We start from the raw sequence: 17,004 nt of genomic DNA, 5'->3' as shown, positions 1-17,004 counted from the left end.
AAATCTCCATCCCCATGTTTAAACTGATTTCTTTCGCAATAACACTCAGTAACTCCTGAATGTTAAACTTTTCTGAAACAGTTAACCAAATCACGTTTTCAAACACATTACCTTTCTTGTGGGTGTTAAATACCATTCTTAGCAACACCGTCTTGCCAACGCCACCCATGCCAATGACTTCTATTACCTAAAATTGATGATCTTCTGCATCTTCAAGCCTTCTATTTAGCCACATCTTTACTTCTTTTATCCCAGATCCCACAAAGCCCCTGCTTCCAGTGGCTCAGAGGAAACAATCCCTTGAGTAGAAATTCTGGTTGAAATGGCATTTTCAAGATTGTTGCGGCGCTCAATGATATTTAATCTGCATTCTCTAATTTTTCCACACAATCTGGGCTTGCAAAAGCGGCAATCTAAGCAACGTTTCCATTGTCGGGAGCGTTGTATGACGCTCTCCGCATCTTGCAGGGAAAGTCAGAGCCTTTCCAACCCATCATTCAGAGGGGGAGGGATAATTATTTGCTGATGTTGAAATTGGTTGACCGTGTCATCTAAGAAGACTCTGACACTACTTAGCTTTTCTTGCAGAAACTGTGTGTTTCTTTCCAAGTGAATAACATCATCTATGGTTTGGACTAGTGGAGAAATAACAATGCTAACAATGCTGCTTATGATGTTGGCTATTGCTCTAGTCCAAATGGCCTCCATGGCTTTTGCAACGACAAAGCAAGTAGAGGGAAAAAGCAGAAACAATATGGAAAATAAATTTTGCAAATAGAGAAAAAGCACAAGCAATATGAAAAAGCAGTAGATATTTGCAGACAAAATAATATGTATGGAAGGTGAGGTGAATAGGTACAGCAATGAATCCAATTAATATAAAGCGAGCAGTGGTCGTTTCTCCTGATTTTCTTTGGGCAGAATGTGATGGAAAAAAGGAAAAGTGAGAATAAAAGGAAGGAAGGAAGCAGTGTGAGTGTGACCAAAGAAAAGAAAAAGCAGGAGAGCAAAAAACCATGAAGGCACATGAGTGCGACCGAAGAAAGAAAAGGGGGAGAATAATAAATAGGCAAAGCTAGCAATGCAACAGAAAACAAACTTACAAACAGAGCAAAAGCAGAACGAATATCGAAGGAAGGAAGGAAGCAAGGAAGGAAGCAGTATGAGTGTGACCAAAGAAAAGAAAAAGCAGGAGAGGCGAAAACCATCAAGGCACATGAGTGTGACCGAAGAAAGAAAAGTGGGAGAATAATAAACAAGCAAGGCTAGCAATGCAACGGAAACAAACTTCTTATACATATACATATATATAACTTCTTATCGAATTCTATTTTTACACAATAGTAAATTTGTTCGAATACATATAAATATGCTCAAGAATAAACATCACGAATATATATATATATATATATGAACAAAAAGTATATGTTTTACACAAGTGAAACGAACACTCAAGTAGAGATTTTACTTGTTATATTGGTTTTTTTTTTTTTTTGAAAAAATACAAATTTGTAAGTATCTATTTTAACATAATGCTATTCTTTTTCAAAAAAAATATTACAAATTTGCAAGTATCAATTTTAGCATAGTCCCTAAGCATATAGATATTTTGAAAAATCATGTAAAAACAAAGCTATACATGTTTGATATCTATGTCCATATTATTCCAATGGACTATGTCAATGCCTGAAATTTGGAGTTGTTTGAACCAACTCACCATCACTCTATACAATTGACATTGCAATTAAATGCATCTAGTTTTGAATCATGCTTTGAAAGCTCTATATCTCATCTATAGTCTTCTAGAGAAGGTTATTCTATTATTATGGAAGATTCCCTATCTAGTGTATCTTCTTGAGTTCTAGGCTTTCACAGTGACAATGACATTTTTGTATAAGTCCAATCTTTTGAATCTTCAATTATTTTTTGACCTCTTAAATTTCACATGTAAAATATTTGTCATCATGCTTACACCCAAACAATACCTATTTGATAAAGGATTCTTACTAGTCCACGCATAAAGCTTTGACTTCTGACTTAAAGTCTAATGTAAATTACTAAACTCAAGTAATTCTAATAATTCTAATAATAATAATAATAATAATAATAATAATTTAAAACAACAAAGGATGAAAAGTTATAATTCCAAACTAAGCCAAATTCCGTAACTCCTATAAACACCAACATGAAAAAATTCCAGCAAAAAAAATTTGAACATGCAAAACAAAAACAAAAATACACAACAAAACCTAAAACCAAAGAACAAGCTCCATCAAACCAAATTTAAAGTCCTTCAAAGTATTGAGATCTCCAAACATTATGGAATCCCAAACACTAGTATTAAGGAGAAATCTCCTACAAGGATGAAGGAAAAGGACAATTGATTGTATAGAGGTATTAATGGGACTTTAGATATGAACTGAGGATAGATTTTTTCCTCAAAGACTTGTTTTTTAACATGTCTCCTTCAAAACACATGCCTTTTGGGGTAGAATATGCCTTCCTATCCAAGATTCTTAACATATGATAGTATTTCATCTTATATAAAAAAAAAATTCTTTCCTTATTCTTTATATATTTTTTAATAAAATTATTCTAATTTTATCAATATTATTTACTGCACTTTTAATTATAAATTTGAAATTTCCTATTAATTATAATCCCATATATAAATGCAAAACCTCAATCTCCTTATTAGTTACTCATCCTAAATCCCATGCAAATGATATTCTTTCCTTTCCTTTGGGATAAAAAACAATCTCAATCCCTCTATCTTACCATTCCTATTTAAAGAAATTACCATTCATATATAAAGAAATATATATTTGTAGATGTCAAAGTAAGGATGAAATTTTATTTCAAAAACAGATGTACCTTAATGTGGTTTGGTCGAGCCACATACTTCTTTACCCTTTTTATCGTCTCAAATCTTATTTATTTTTTCCTTATTCTCTATACATTTTTAATTAAATTATTCTTTACCCTTTTCACCGTCTGAAATCTGATTTATTTTTTCATTATTCTCAATATATTTATAATAAAATTATTTTAACTTGAAAATAATTTCCAAAAACATAATATCATAATACTGAAATAAATTTAATTTCATATAAATGAGCTTAGAAACGTAATGAATTAGATTTAATCCCATTATACGACCAAAGTCTCAACCTCATTATTATTAGTTTCTCTTTCTAAATTCTTTCCTCGATCTCATTATTACTTTCTCTTTCAAAATTCTTTGGCACTGGCACTGAATTCATAGAGTGCAACCATCTCCATGGTCTAAACAAGAGCATCCCACAAAACTGAGCTAGTGCTGCCATGCGTTAGGCACAAGACCGCGTCACTCCTCCGATACATAGAAAAATCAAACTGTGTCAAGCCCTAAATTTCAAAGTGTTTAACTTTCTAGTTTTCAATTATATTATAAAATGATTAAAAAAAATCGAAAATAAGAAAATGGTGAACATAAGAAATATTGTTGTGATTAGATTTTGACTTATATTAAACATCAACAAACATGAGTGAGTTTGTGGTTAGCTATAAGCCACAACTTTTCTCTTTATTTGTTAAAATATACACATATTATGATTCATTTCATGTCGCATAGTTTCCTATTGGTTGATGTGATAAATTTATAGATAATGTTGTACACAAAACAAAGTAATTACTCTTATTAGAAGCTATTATGGATGTAGTTATTTTATCAGCATGTTCTAAATGTTTTAATTATTATTTTTATTTTTTTTTTCATAAAAGTTGGAAATATTTTAATTTAAAATGGAGTTATGACAATAACACATGGAAAAAAAACAAAAGAGGAAGCTTCAACACTAGATTTACATAGATTTTATGCATATAGAGTCATACTGGAATATATATTGAACATTAGAGATAATATTACAATTAAAGGCTCCAAAGATTGCATAATTTAAACTCATAATTCATAGGAAAGACTCATTCTGATAGTAAAGTTATTTACAGGAAAAATCCAAAGCCATACATTTATAAATTACTTGTTATTTGAAGAATAAACATAGGAGATGAAGAGAGCTCAACGGTGTCTATCATATCTCGAAGAACATGTTCATTTAGGGAAGATAAGAGAGTGTCTCCATTAGTAAGTCTCGAAGGCTCAGAAGAAATATGTTGAGTGTTGACCATAGTCGAATGAAGAAGTTTGAGAGACATCACTTCCAACATATCCACTCTACGTTTGAGATACAGGTGGACCAATAACCATACCTCATTGCCATAGCTCGCAAGTCTTCCAATCGAAAATAAACACTTATTGTTCCCTCCAATTATTCATGTAACACATGTAGATTATCCCCATGTTGCTAAAGATTTATGCACATTGAATATAGCTCATTTAACCACATCACCATTAATAGCTTTGGCCTGCTAAATAAAACCATGATTGAAATTGGTCCTACTGTCGAACCTTCTAGATATTAGATGCTCAAATAACAAACAAGGGAGCCATCAACCTGAACTTCCTTGAATTCATTAGCCATAAACTCTAAATGATTTCTCCTACCCATGTTACATGTGAAGGGACTATTGCTTTTAATTCACAATGTGGTGCAGACATATACCATCTTGAAGAGGAGTGTGAGGTGGTGGAAAGAATTGTTCTTTATATACAAATTTAACACCATTGTCATGCTCTTGAAGATTCTTATTGAGATGACATTTGTTGGAATAATGCACCTATAGAATAGGTTGGGTGACAAGTAGCTCATTAGTATCATGGGGAGGAGTTGAGGACAAACTATTTTTTTTTAAATAGTGTGAAAACCTATCATAATTCAGTTGTCAAGCCAACAATGGGGACAACCATAAATGATTGCTATTAGCAATGTCAGATGACTCGTCATTTCTATTCAAGGAAGAGAACACCACCTATAATGCCAGGATAGTTCTTTCAAAACATATATAGAAACACATGTTTTCTACGAGGTTCGGTTCTTTAGACAGTTCTAGGTGCCCTATATTATCCTAGATTTATAACCAAAAAAATAAAAAATAAAAATAAGTTAAGAAGTGTGAGGATAGTTCCTTCAAAACATATATAGCAACCTATGTTTTCTACGGGGTTCGGTTCTTTAGACAGTTCCGGGTGCCCTATATTATCCTAGATTTATAACAAAATAAATAAATAAGTTAAGAAGTGTCATGATAGTTCTTTCAAAACATATATAGCAACCCATGTTTTCTACGAGGTTCGGTACTTTAGACAGTTCCGGGTGCCCTATATCATCCTAGATTTATAACCAAAAAAAAAAGGTTAAGAAGTACCAGGATAGTTCTTTCAAAATATATATAGCAACCCCTGTTTTCTACGAGGTTAGGTTCTTTAGACAGTGTCGGGTTCCCTATATTATCCTAGATTTATAATCAAAAAAAAAAAAAAAGTTAAGAAGTGCCAGGATAGTTCTTTCAAAACATATATCGCAACCGATGTTTTCTACGAGGTTTAGTTCTTTAGACAGTTCCGGGTGCCCTATATTATCCTAGATTTATAACCAAAAAAAAAAGTTAAGAAGTGTCAGGATATTTCTTTCAAAACATATATAGCAACCCATGTTTTCTACGAGGTTTGTTTCTTTAAACAGTTCTGGGTGCCCTATATAGCAACCCATGTTTTCTACAAGGTTCAGTTCTTTAGACAGTTCCGGGTGCCCTATATTATCCTAGATTTATAACAAAAAAAATAAATGAATAAATAAGTTAAGAAGTGCCAGGATAGTTCTTTCAAAACATATATAGCAACCCATGTTTTCTACGAGGCTCGGTTCTTTAGACAGTTCCGGGTGTCCTATATTATCCTAGATTTAAAAAAAAAAAAAAAAAGTTAAGAAGTGCCAGAATAGTTCTTTCAAAACATATACAGCAACCCATGTTTTCTACAAGATTCAGTTCTTTAGACAGTTCCGGGTGCCCTATATTATCCTAGATTTATAACCATAAAAAAAAAAAGTTAAGAAGCGCCAGGATAGCTTGATTTCCATAATGGTAAATAGTAATAAGAAGTGCTAGGGTAGCGTGATTTCCATAAGGGTGAACTGAGTTGTTTTTGCTCACAACGTATCGCAATTCTCCTCCTATTTCGTGTGGTGCCCATATTACAAGCACGCTTTACGTCCCTCGTGCCTTCCGCTTTGTAGCTTGAGCTGATACTAAACTATATTCACACTTTTGTTCTCGGATCAAACCAGTTGTACCCTCAAGATCTTGATATCTTCTGACTTCGGCTCTTTCCTAATTTTACAGCCATGACTGGGAGCTCTTCAAAGCAGTCTTCCTCTGTCTATGACTTCACAGTCAAGGTAATTTCTGTCTTCATACTAATTTATCTCTTTGAACTGCTTTCTCTGCTATTATTATCTATTAACCCATTTACATAAGAGAGCTTGAAGCAATATTGTCAAATTGTATGCAGGACATTAAGGGTAATGATGTGGATTTCAGTATTTACAAGGGAAGTGTTTCATTCATTGTAATCCTCCTTTTTTCTTCAGTTGGTTATAGTGATTTCATGGTGGACATAATTTATGTGATTAAAGGGGGAAAGCAGATTTTTTAGAACTTTCAGCGTTGTAATTTTGTTGGAACAGGCCCTTTAATATGATTTATTTTAAAACATGTATTCAAGGAACAAAATTATTATGCATGGCTTTATGATAGTGAAATTATCCCTTTTCATAAACTTGACTGATTACGTCCTCTCGCGTTTGAACATTCGAATCATTTTAGTTATTAGTCCCTGCCTTCGGCATAGCAGGGATTATAGCCTTCGTTTGGCGTTGACCCAGCATTAGTTCCTTTTGACCTACCATCGTATTCTATGTTTTAAACAATCTTTTAATGAAAATACTCTATCAAACAAATTTTTTATCCGAAGTTTCACTTTTGACGTCTTATTGCAGGAAAGAAAACATGATTTTCGTGATTTCTATTAAAACTTAGGGTAAACAGTTTTGTACTTCTAATCAGTGTTATTTTAATGCTAGTTTCAACTTAACATTAATTTAGAAACATTTAATGTTCCTCAATACTTTCAACTAAAATATAACCCAACTTTCTTGTCATCTAACCCAAACCCAAAGAGTGTCGTGTAAATAACTATTGGAATGTTAGCCATTTGTCAGGGTGCAACATACTCGGTACTTGGCTTTCCTTTGCCACCACTAAGCTGGAACCTTAACCCTATGTCTCCTGTGTCTCCTGTGAAGGCTCGACTCATCCTCATGAGCGCGGAGGAGTGCGTAGGACCAGAGTAGCAGAAAGATGAAGGCTCATCTCAGTCTCATGAGCGCATCAGAGTAGCACAGGAGTGCGCAGTACCAGAGTAGCAGAAAGATGAAGGCTCATCTCACCCTCATGAGCGCATCGGACCAGAGTAGCAGAAAGATGAAGGCTCATCTCACCCCCATGAGTGCATTGGAGTGTCACAGTAGTGCGCATAACCAGAGTAGCAGAAAGATGAAGGCTTGTCTCACTCTCATGAGCGCATTAGAGTAGCAGTCTCATAGCCCAATGAGAAGAACAATGGAGCAACAAGTCCTAAGAGTCAGGAATTATTGCATTCTCTATTAGAAACTACTGCATTCTATGTCATAGATGTGTCATACATATGGTTGTAAGTAATGCTTATATTGTAATTGTTGTTGTATTACTAAAATAATTTATACTAGTTATGTCTATCCTTAAATCTAATTCTTGAAGTTGGTTATGTATTTACAACCTAATAGAACACAGAACATAAAAGATACATGCTCATCGAGACGCATCACTACCTTAACTTCTATTACCAATCCATTACATTTGTTCTGTTAAGAATGACATAGAAGGGCTTACCAGAGCTATTCCAATCGATGAATACTAGGTTCAGAAGATGCAAACTTTTGAAGGCGACAGTCTTCTTCAAGGTGGAAGTCTTCTTCAGGGAAGGGAAAAGTCATTTCGCTATCCTCAGGCAGGATGACAACCCAAACTCCATGGTTTTCTTCTAATATATCTCACTCATATCTCCTTTCGGCCTAATAATTCTCTAGGACGAATAGATAGATTAGCTCCACTCAGTTAAGGGATCTTCTAGTTTTGTTTTAAGGAACTCCATTCTTTCCCAACTTCCTTATTCATCTATAGTTTCAAGTTTACATTAGAAGATCTGGCCGACTATAGTGCGTCTTCCCAACCTGCGTGTTGGAATCCATGCCTTCCTGTTATGCAAAGATAGTGGCCCATAGATAGGTCTGCCTACTCATGTGTGTGAAGGTCACCTGGTCAGTCGCATAACCATGACTCTGCTACGCATATGTTGTTCACAACCTTTCCCATTATGCATTTTTGCTCTCAGATGGGCCTCAGAGATGGGAGAAGCACAAAATCCTTCATACAAATTTTATAATTAAAAACATGATACCGGAATGGAATCATACTTGGTGGAAAAAGATAAATCTCTCTATTGAAATCCCATAACATAACTTGTGAAAGATTTTTTTACATTTCCAGTGCTTTCCCAGTCCCAAATTGATCCAGGTCCAAAAGCAATATGACGCACTCCATGCGAATAAACTACTGACCCGGGTTAGATGCTTGGCTAAGTGGGGGTGGGGCACATGGGCTACATGAGACCCATGTGTGCCTTCCTTACACGTTCTTTTATTCTTTTTAATTTTATGTTTATTATTTATTTTATTTGTGTTCCTATCTGCCTGGAAAATTGCAACACCATGTCATTCATTATAATTCTATGTTTATTATTTATTTTATTAATTTTCATTAATTTTTTTAATTTATTTTGTGTTGCTGGCAATGAGCAACTCCTGCGTCATTAGAAGTGTCTGATTAGAAGTTTTAACCGCCCTTAAAAGCTCATGATTTCTTGAATTCTCCTCACAAAACAATAAAATCTTTGATCTGGCATATATTACAGAAGGAAACTAGCAGAGTCGTGGAAGATGGCCATTATTTATGGAAAATTTTGCATGCATCAATCAAATTTATGTTCAATGTTATTTTACCTGCTCAATTATAACTTAAATATCGGGTTTTACCTGCATTCAGCCATCATGAACGAGGTCATTTGGTTGATAAGAAGAACTTGAATTTATGCCATTATGTATGAATTTACTTATTTACTTTGATTTACATACAGACCATACTTTTGAAATATTAAAAACACTTCTAAAATAAACTCAAAAGTGAATTTAAAAGAAAAAAGGAGAAATTTTGTGAGACCAGGACAAAGGCAAGTGTTGACAAGAAAACTTGTGGAAGAATAAATTTCAAATTTAAATCTTATACTAAGCGGTGCTTGCAAAGTTTATTGAATTGTCTACCACACTTTTGCTTCTGGGAATAATAGTGTTGTCCATTCCATCTCCAATTATTGTTATAAACGCCTTCTCTGATGGTACTACCACATTTTTTTAGACTAGGGTGTTGCATCTATAGATGCTTGAACTTTCTTGTATTGTCCGGTATGGTCACGGGACACAATTACATTCGAAATTACATTAGCTTTTTGAAGATGCCATTGATCGCCGACAGACAACCATCTAGGAAAATCATCATCGAATGATTGCAACTCTTCCTCAAGATCAAACAATAGGCATCAAGTGGGGAAAGCACAGATCTTGAGTGCACAGAACTTGAGTGAATTGAGCACGCCAGAAATTCCCTTAACAATGGTGAGAGAGTTACTTGCAAACTCTCTCAAATTGTTCACTGGGATTTCCTACAAGCACCTTGCACAAATCTTCTCCTCTCTGAAAGATAACTCATTTCGCTTTTTTCCTATGCATAGGGACCGATATGGTCAAGCACGTCTCTTGTTGCTTTGGGGTGATGATGCAGAGGCAAGCGCATTTGAATCAGTTTTTCGAAAGCCCATAGCAACACCTTTTCCAGTCCAAAATCGATTCACTCCATAGGAATGAACAACTAACCTGGGTTAGATGCTTGGCTAAATGGGGGTGGGGGCACGTGGGATACATGCAAGCCTTGCGTGCCTATCCTACACGTTCTTTTATTTTTATTTTATTTTATTTTATGTTTATTGTTGCTTTCCTGGATCCCATCATTTTGAATGTTATTCTTCGAATATAGAAAATAAGTATTCACCCGCCCAATCCATATCTATCAGTGAATGTGTCTAAATAGTGACCGCGCGAGATCCTAATCCGTTCTAATCTGGGTTGAGCCTTGAATCTGTTCGTTAGAATATTTCCATATTAAGGTATCAGGTTGGGGGCACCAAGTTTATTAATAAGGGTGAGGTTGAAATAGTGGCAATAATAAGAAAGTTATTATAGTTCCTCACATCTAATACCAAACTCAAAGGCACTGAGTAGAATGAATCAGATGATCAAAAGAGTGAGGGGCGCCTACTTGTGTTTATATATGTTCATATACGATGTAGCATAGATACTTGTAACTTAGATTCGCATTTCTACCTATCTGTTTCATATATTATATCAGCATATCTACTTTCTGGCGTTCCCATGTAAGTGTCCATTTCTTCAAAATAAGATAATAACAGTAAAGGTAGCTTTTGCAGGCAGCACGGGCGTAGCTAATCATTAAGTTCAAAATGCCCATGCAAGCCCTTCCAATGAATTGATATGTGGGAGGCACGGAGTGAAAGGTAGTAGGTAAATAGAAAGGTTGATAACACACACATTGAGTAAAGGAGTCTAAAATGGGGTACTAGAAATCATTGCTTTGCCCACACCTTTCTGTGCCCCACTACTTGTTGCCAATTGGTTCGTATTCTTGCAATTACCGAAGGTTCATTGTATGCATAATTGAAAAGAAAATTCCATGTATCTACATCTAATTTGCTTTCCAATTATGCATACAACCTGGTAGGCGCCCCTCACTATTTTGATCATCTGATTCATTCTACTCAGTGCCTTTGAGTTTGGTATTAGATTTGAGGAACTATAATAACTTTCTTATTATTGCCACTATTTCAACCTCGCCCTTATTAATAAACTTGGTGCCCCCAACCTGATACCTTAATATGGAAATATTCTAACGAACAGATTCAAGGCTCAACCCAGATTAGAACGGATTAGGATCTCGCGCGGTCGCTATTTAGACACATTCACTGATAGATATGGATTGGGAGGGTCAATACCTATTTTCTAAATTCGAAGAATAACATTCAAAATTATGGGATCCAGGAAAGCAACAATAAACATAAAATAAAATAAAATAAAAATAAAAGAACGTGTAGGATAGGCATGCAAGGCTTGCATGTATCCCACGTGCCACCACCCCCATTTAGCCAAGCATCTAACCCAGGTTAGTTGTTCATTCCTATGGAGTGAATCGATTTTGGACTGGAAAAGGTGTTGCTATGGGCTTTCGAAAAAATTGATTCAAATGCGCTTGCCTCTGCATCATCACGCCAAAGCAACAAGAGCCCTGCTTGACTAGATCGGTCCCTATGCATAGGAAAAAAGCAAAATGAGCTATCTTTCAAAGAGGAGAAGATTTGTGGAAGGCGCTTGTAGGAAATCCCAGTGAACAATTTGAGAGAGTTTGCAAGTAATTCTCTCACCATTGTTAAGGGCATTTCTGTCATCCTCAATTCACTCAAGTTCCGTGCACTCAAGATCTGTGCTTTCCCTACTCGATGCCTATTGTTTGATCTTGAGGAAGAGTTGCAATCATTCGATGATGATTTTCCCAAATGGTTGTCTATTGGCGATCAAAGGCATCTTCAAAAAACTAATGTAATTTCGAATGTGATTGTGTCCCGTCACCGTACCGGACAATACAGGAAAGTTCAAGCAGCTATAGATGCAGCACCCTAGTCTAAAAAAATGTGGTAGTACCATCAGAGAAGGCGTTTATAACAATAATTGGAGATGGAATGGACAACACTATTATTTCGGGAAGCAAAAGTGTGGTAGACAATTCGACAACCTTTGCGAGCGCAACTTAGTATAAGATTTAAACTTGAAATTTATTCTTCCACAAGTTTTCTTGTGAACACTTGCCTTTGTCTTGGTTTCACAAAATTTCTCCTTTTTTGTTTTAAATTCACTTTTGAGTTTATTTTAGAAGTGTTTTTAATATTTCAAAAGTATGATCTGTATGTAAATCGAAGTAAATAAGTAAATTCATACAGAACGACATAAATTCAAGTTCTTCTTATCAACCAAATGATCTCGTTCATGATGGCTGAATGCAGGTAAAACCCGATAATTAAGTTATAATTGAGCAGGTAAAATAACATTGAACATAAATTTGATTGATGCATGCAAAATTTTCCATAAATAATGGCCATCTTCCAGGACTCTGCCAGTTTCCCTCTGTAAGATATCCCAGATCAAAGATTTTATTGTTTTGTGAGGAGAAGTCAAGAAATCATGAGCATTTAAGGGCGGTTAAAACTTCTAATCAGGCACTTCTAATGACGCAGGAGTTGCTCATTGCCAGCAACACAATTTAAATTAAAAAAATTAATGAAAATTAATAAAATAAATAATAAACATAGAATTATAATGAATGACATGGTGTTGCAATTTTCCAGGCAGATAGGAACACAAATAAAATAAATAATAAACATAAAATTAAAAAGAATAAAAGAACGTGTAAGCAAGGCACACAGGGGTCGCATGTAGCCCACATTCCCGACCCCCACTTAGCCAAGCATCTAACCCGGGTCAGTAGTTTATTCGCATGGAGTGCGTCATATTGCTTTTGGACCTGGATCAATTTGGGACTAGGAAAGCACTGGAAATGTAACAAAATCTTTCACAGGTTATGTTATGGGATTTCAATAGAGAGATTTATCTTTTTCCACCAGGTCTGATTCCATTCCGGTATCATGTTTTTAATTATAAAATTTGTATGAAGGAATGTGTGCTTCTCCCATCTCTGAGGCTCATCGGAGAGGAGAAATACATAATGGGAAAGGTTGTGAACAACATATGCATAGCAGAGTCATGGTTATGTGATCGACCAGGCGACCTTCACACACATGAGTAGGCAGACCTATCTATGGGCCACTATCTTTGCATAACAAGAAGGCATGGATTCAAACATGCAGGTTGGGAAGACACACTATAGTCGGCCTGATCTTCTAATGTAAACTTGAAACTATAGATGAATAAGGAAGCTGGGAAAGAATGGAGTTCCTTAAAACAAAACTAGAAGATCCCTTAACTGAGTGGAGTTGATCTATCTATTCGTCCTAGAGAATTATTAGGCCGAGAGGAGATATGAGTGAGATATATTAGAAGAATATCATGGATTTTGGGTCATCATCATGCCTGAGGATAGCGAAATGACTTTTCCCTTCCCTGAAGAAGACTTCCACCTTGAAGAAGACTGTCACCTTCAAAAGTTTGCATCATCTGAACCTAGTATTCATCGATTGGAATAGCTCTAGTAAGCCCTTATATGTCATTCTTAACAAAACAAATGTAATGGATTGGTAATAGAAGTTAAGGCAGTGATGCGTCTCGATGAGCATGTATCTTTTATGATCTGTGTTCTATTAGGTTGTAAATACATAACCAACTTCAAGAATGATAATTAAGGATAGACATAACTAGTATAAATTATTTTAGTAATACAACAACAATTACAATATAAGCATTACTTACAACCATATGTATGACACATCTATGACACAAAATGCAGTAGTTTCTAATAGAGAATGCAATAATTCCTGACTCTCAGGACTTGTTGCTCCATTGTTCTTCTCATTGGGCTATGAGACTGCTACTCTAGTGCGCTCATGAGGGTGAGACAAGCCTTCATCTTTCTGCTACTCTGGTTATGCGCACTACTGTGATACTCCGATGCACTCATGAGGGTGAGATGAGCCTTCATCTTTCTGCTACTCTAGTCTGATGCACTCATGAGGGTGAGATGAGCCTTCATCTTTCTGCTACTCTGGTCCTGCACACTCCTGTGCTACTCCGATGCGCTCATGAGAGTGAGATGAGCCTTCATCTTTCTGCTACTTTGGTCCTGTGCACTCCTCTGCGCTCATGAGGATGAATCGAGCATTCACAGGAGACACAGGAGACATAGGGTTAAGATTCCAGCTTTAGTGGTGGCAAAGGAAAGCCAAGTACCGAGTATGTTGCACCCTGACAAATGGCTAACATGCCAATAGTTATTTACACGAAACTCTTTGGGTTCGGGTTAGATGACAAGAAAGTTGGGTTATGTTTTAGTTGAAAGTATTGAGGAACATTAAATGTTTCTAAATTAATGTTAAGTTGAAACTAGCATTAAAATAACACTGAATAGAAGTACAAAACTGTTTACCCTAATTTTTAATAGAAATCACGAAAATCATGTTGTCTTTCCTACAATAAGACGTCAAAAGTGAAACTTCGGATAAAAAATTTGTTTGATAGAGTATCTTCATTAAAAGATTATTTAAAACATAGAATACAATGGTAGGTCAAAAGGAACTAATGTTGGGTCAACGCCAAACGAAGGCTATAATCCCTGCTATGCCGAAGGCAGGGACTAATAAGTAAAATGATTCGAATGTCCAAACGCGAGAGGACGTAATCAGTCAAGTTTATGAAAAGGGATAATTTCACTATCATAAAGCCATGCATAATAATTTTGTTCCTTGAATACATGTTTTAAAATAAATCATATTAAAGGGCCTGTTTCGACAAAATTACAACGCTGAAAGTTCTAAAAAATCTGCTTTCCCCCTTTAATCACATAAATTCTGTCCACCATGAAATCACTATAACCAACTAAAGAAAAAAGGAGAATTACAATGAATAAAAGACTTCCCTTGTAAATACTGAAATCCACATCATTACCCTTGATGTCCTGCATACAGTTTGACAATATTGCTTCAGGCTCTCTTATGTAAACGGGTTAATAGATAATAATAGCAGAAAAAGGAGTTCAAAGAGATAAATTAGTATGAAGACAGAAATTACCTTGACTGTGAAGTCATAGAGAGAGGAAGACTGCTTTGAAGAGCTCCCAGTCATGGCTGTAAAATTAGGAAAGAGCCAAAGTCGGAAGATATCAAGATCTTGAGGGTACAACTGGTTTGATCCGAGAACAAAAGCGTGAATATAGCTTAGTATCAGCTGAATCTACAAAGCGGAAGGCACGAGGGACGTAAAGCGTGCTTGTAATATGGGCACCACATGAAATAGGAGGAGAATTGCAATATGTTGTGAGCACAAAAAACTCAATTCAACCTTATGGAAATCACGATACCCTGGCAATTCTTATTACTATTTACCATTATGGAAATCAAGCTATCCTGGCGCTTCTTTACTTTTTTTTTATGGTTATAAATCTAGGATAATATAGGGCACTCGGAACTGTCTAAAGAACCTCGTAGAAAACATGGGTTGCTATATATGTTTTGAAAGTACTATCCTGGCACTTCTTAACTCATTATTATTTTTTTCTTTGGTTATAAATCTAGGATAATATAGGGCACCCGGAATTGTCTAAAGAACCGAACCTTGTAGAAAACATGGGTTGCTATATATGTTTTGAAAGAACTATTCTGGCACTTCTTAACTTATTTTTTTTTTTGTTATAAATCTAGGATAATATAGGGCACCGGGAACTGTCTGAAGAACCGAGCCTCGTAGAAAACATGGGTTGCTATGTATGTTTTGAAAGAACTATCCTGGAACTTCTTAACTTATTTATTTATTTATTTTGTTATAAATCTAGGAAAATATAGGGACCCCGGAACTGTCTAAAGAACCGAACCTTGTAGAAACCGTGGGTTGCTATATATGTTTTGAAAGAACTATCCTGGCACTTAACTTTTTTTTTTTGGTTATAAATCTAGGATAATATAGGGCACCCGAAACTGTCTAAAGAACCGAACCTCGTAGAAAACATGGGTTGCTATATATGTTTTGAAAGAACTATCCTGGCACTTCTTAACTTATTTTTTTTTGTTATAAATATAGCATAATATAGGGCACCCGAAACTGTCTAAAGAACTTTACCTTGTAGAAAACATGGGTCGCTATATATGTTTTGGAAGAACTATCCTGGCACTTCTTAACTTTTTTTTTTTGGTTATAAATCTAGGATAATATAGGGCACCCGGAACTGTCTAAAGAACCGAACCTCGTAGAAAACATGGGTTGCTATATATGTTTTGAAAGAACTATCCTGGCACTTCTTAACATATTTTTTTTTGGTTATAAATCTAGGATAATATAGGGCACTCGGAACTGTATAATGAACCGAACCTCGTAGAAAACATGGGTTGCTATATATGTTTTGAATGAACTATCTTGACACTTCTTAACTTATTATTATTTTTTTTTGGTGATAAATCTAGGATAATATAGGGCACCCGGAACCGTCTAAAGTATCGAACCTCGTAGAAAACATGGGTTGCTATATATGTTTTGAAAGAACTGTCCGGGCACTTCTTAACTTTTTTTTTTTGTTATAAATCTAGGATAATATAGGGCAGCCGGATCTGTCTAAAGAACCAAACCTCATAGAAAACATGGGTTTCTATATATGTTTTGAAAGAACTATCCTGGCACTTCCTAACTTATTTATTTTGGTTATAAATCTAGGATAATATAGGGCACCCGGAACTGTCTAAAGAATTGAACCTCGTAGAAAACATGGGTTGCTATATATGTTTTGAAAGAACTATCCTGGCACTTCTTAAAAAAAAAAATTGGTTATAAATCTAGGAAAATATAAGGCACCCAGAACTGTCTAAAGAACCGAACCTCGTAGAAAACATGGTTTGCTATATATGTTTTGAAAGAACTATCCTGGCACTTCTTAACTTTTTTTTTTTTGTTATAAATCTAGGATAATATAGGGCATCTGGAACTGTCTAAAGAACCGAACCTCGTAGAAAACATGGGTTGCTATATATGTTTTGAAAGAACTATCTTGGCACTTCTTAACTTATTATTATTATTATTATTTTGTTATAAATCGAGGATAATATAGGGCACCCGGAACTATCTAAATAACCGAACC

At 35.3% G+C, this 17,004-nt stretch overlaps 1 protein-coding gene across 6 annotated transcripts in view; it reads right to left on the bottom strand.

Annotated features, from left to right (window-relative positions):
- The window catches only part of LOC149148291 (biotin synthase, mitochondrial-like), a 328,434-nt gene that overhangs the window by 180,678 nt on the left and 130,752 nt on the right, over positions 1-17,004 (bottom strand). The window contains exon 4 of one of the 6 annotated variants that reach the window (XM_089446026.1): positions 3,134-3,352. The exons of the other annotated variants lie outside the window; for them this stretch is intronic. Coding sequence (XP_089302152.1) covers positions 3,330-3,352 — 23 coding nt within the window. The 3' untranslated portion in view covers positions 3,134-3,329. Of the gene's footprint in view, positions 1-3,133; positions 3,353-17,004 lie in introns of those variants that run through there. 6 annotated transcript variants of the gene reach the window in all.

Source organism: Pinus tabuliformis, chromosome 9, assembly GCF_031772625.1.
Source record: "Pinus tabuliformis cultivar Carrire ecotype Pingquan chromosome 9, CPIR1, whole genome shotgun sequence".
Classification (NCBI taxonomy): domain Eukaryota; kingdom Viridiplantae; phylum Streptophyta; class Pinopsida; order Pinales; family Pinaceae; genus Pinus; species Pinus tabuliformis.
Note: the sequence above shows the minus strand (reverse complement) of the source record. Positions and strands in the feature narration are given on the sequence as shown.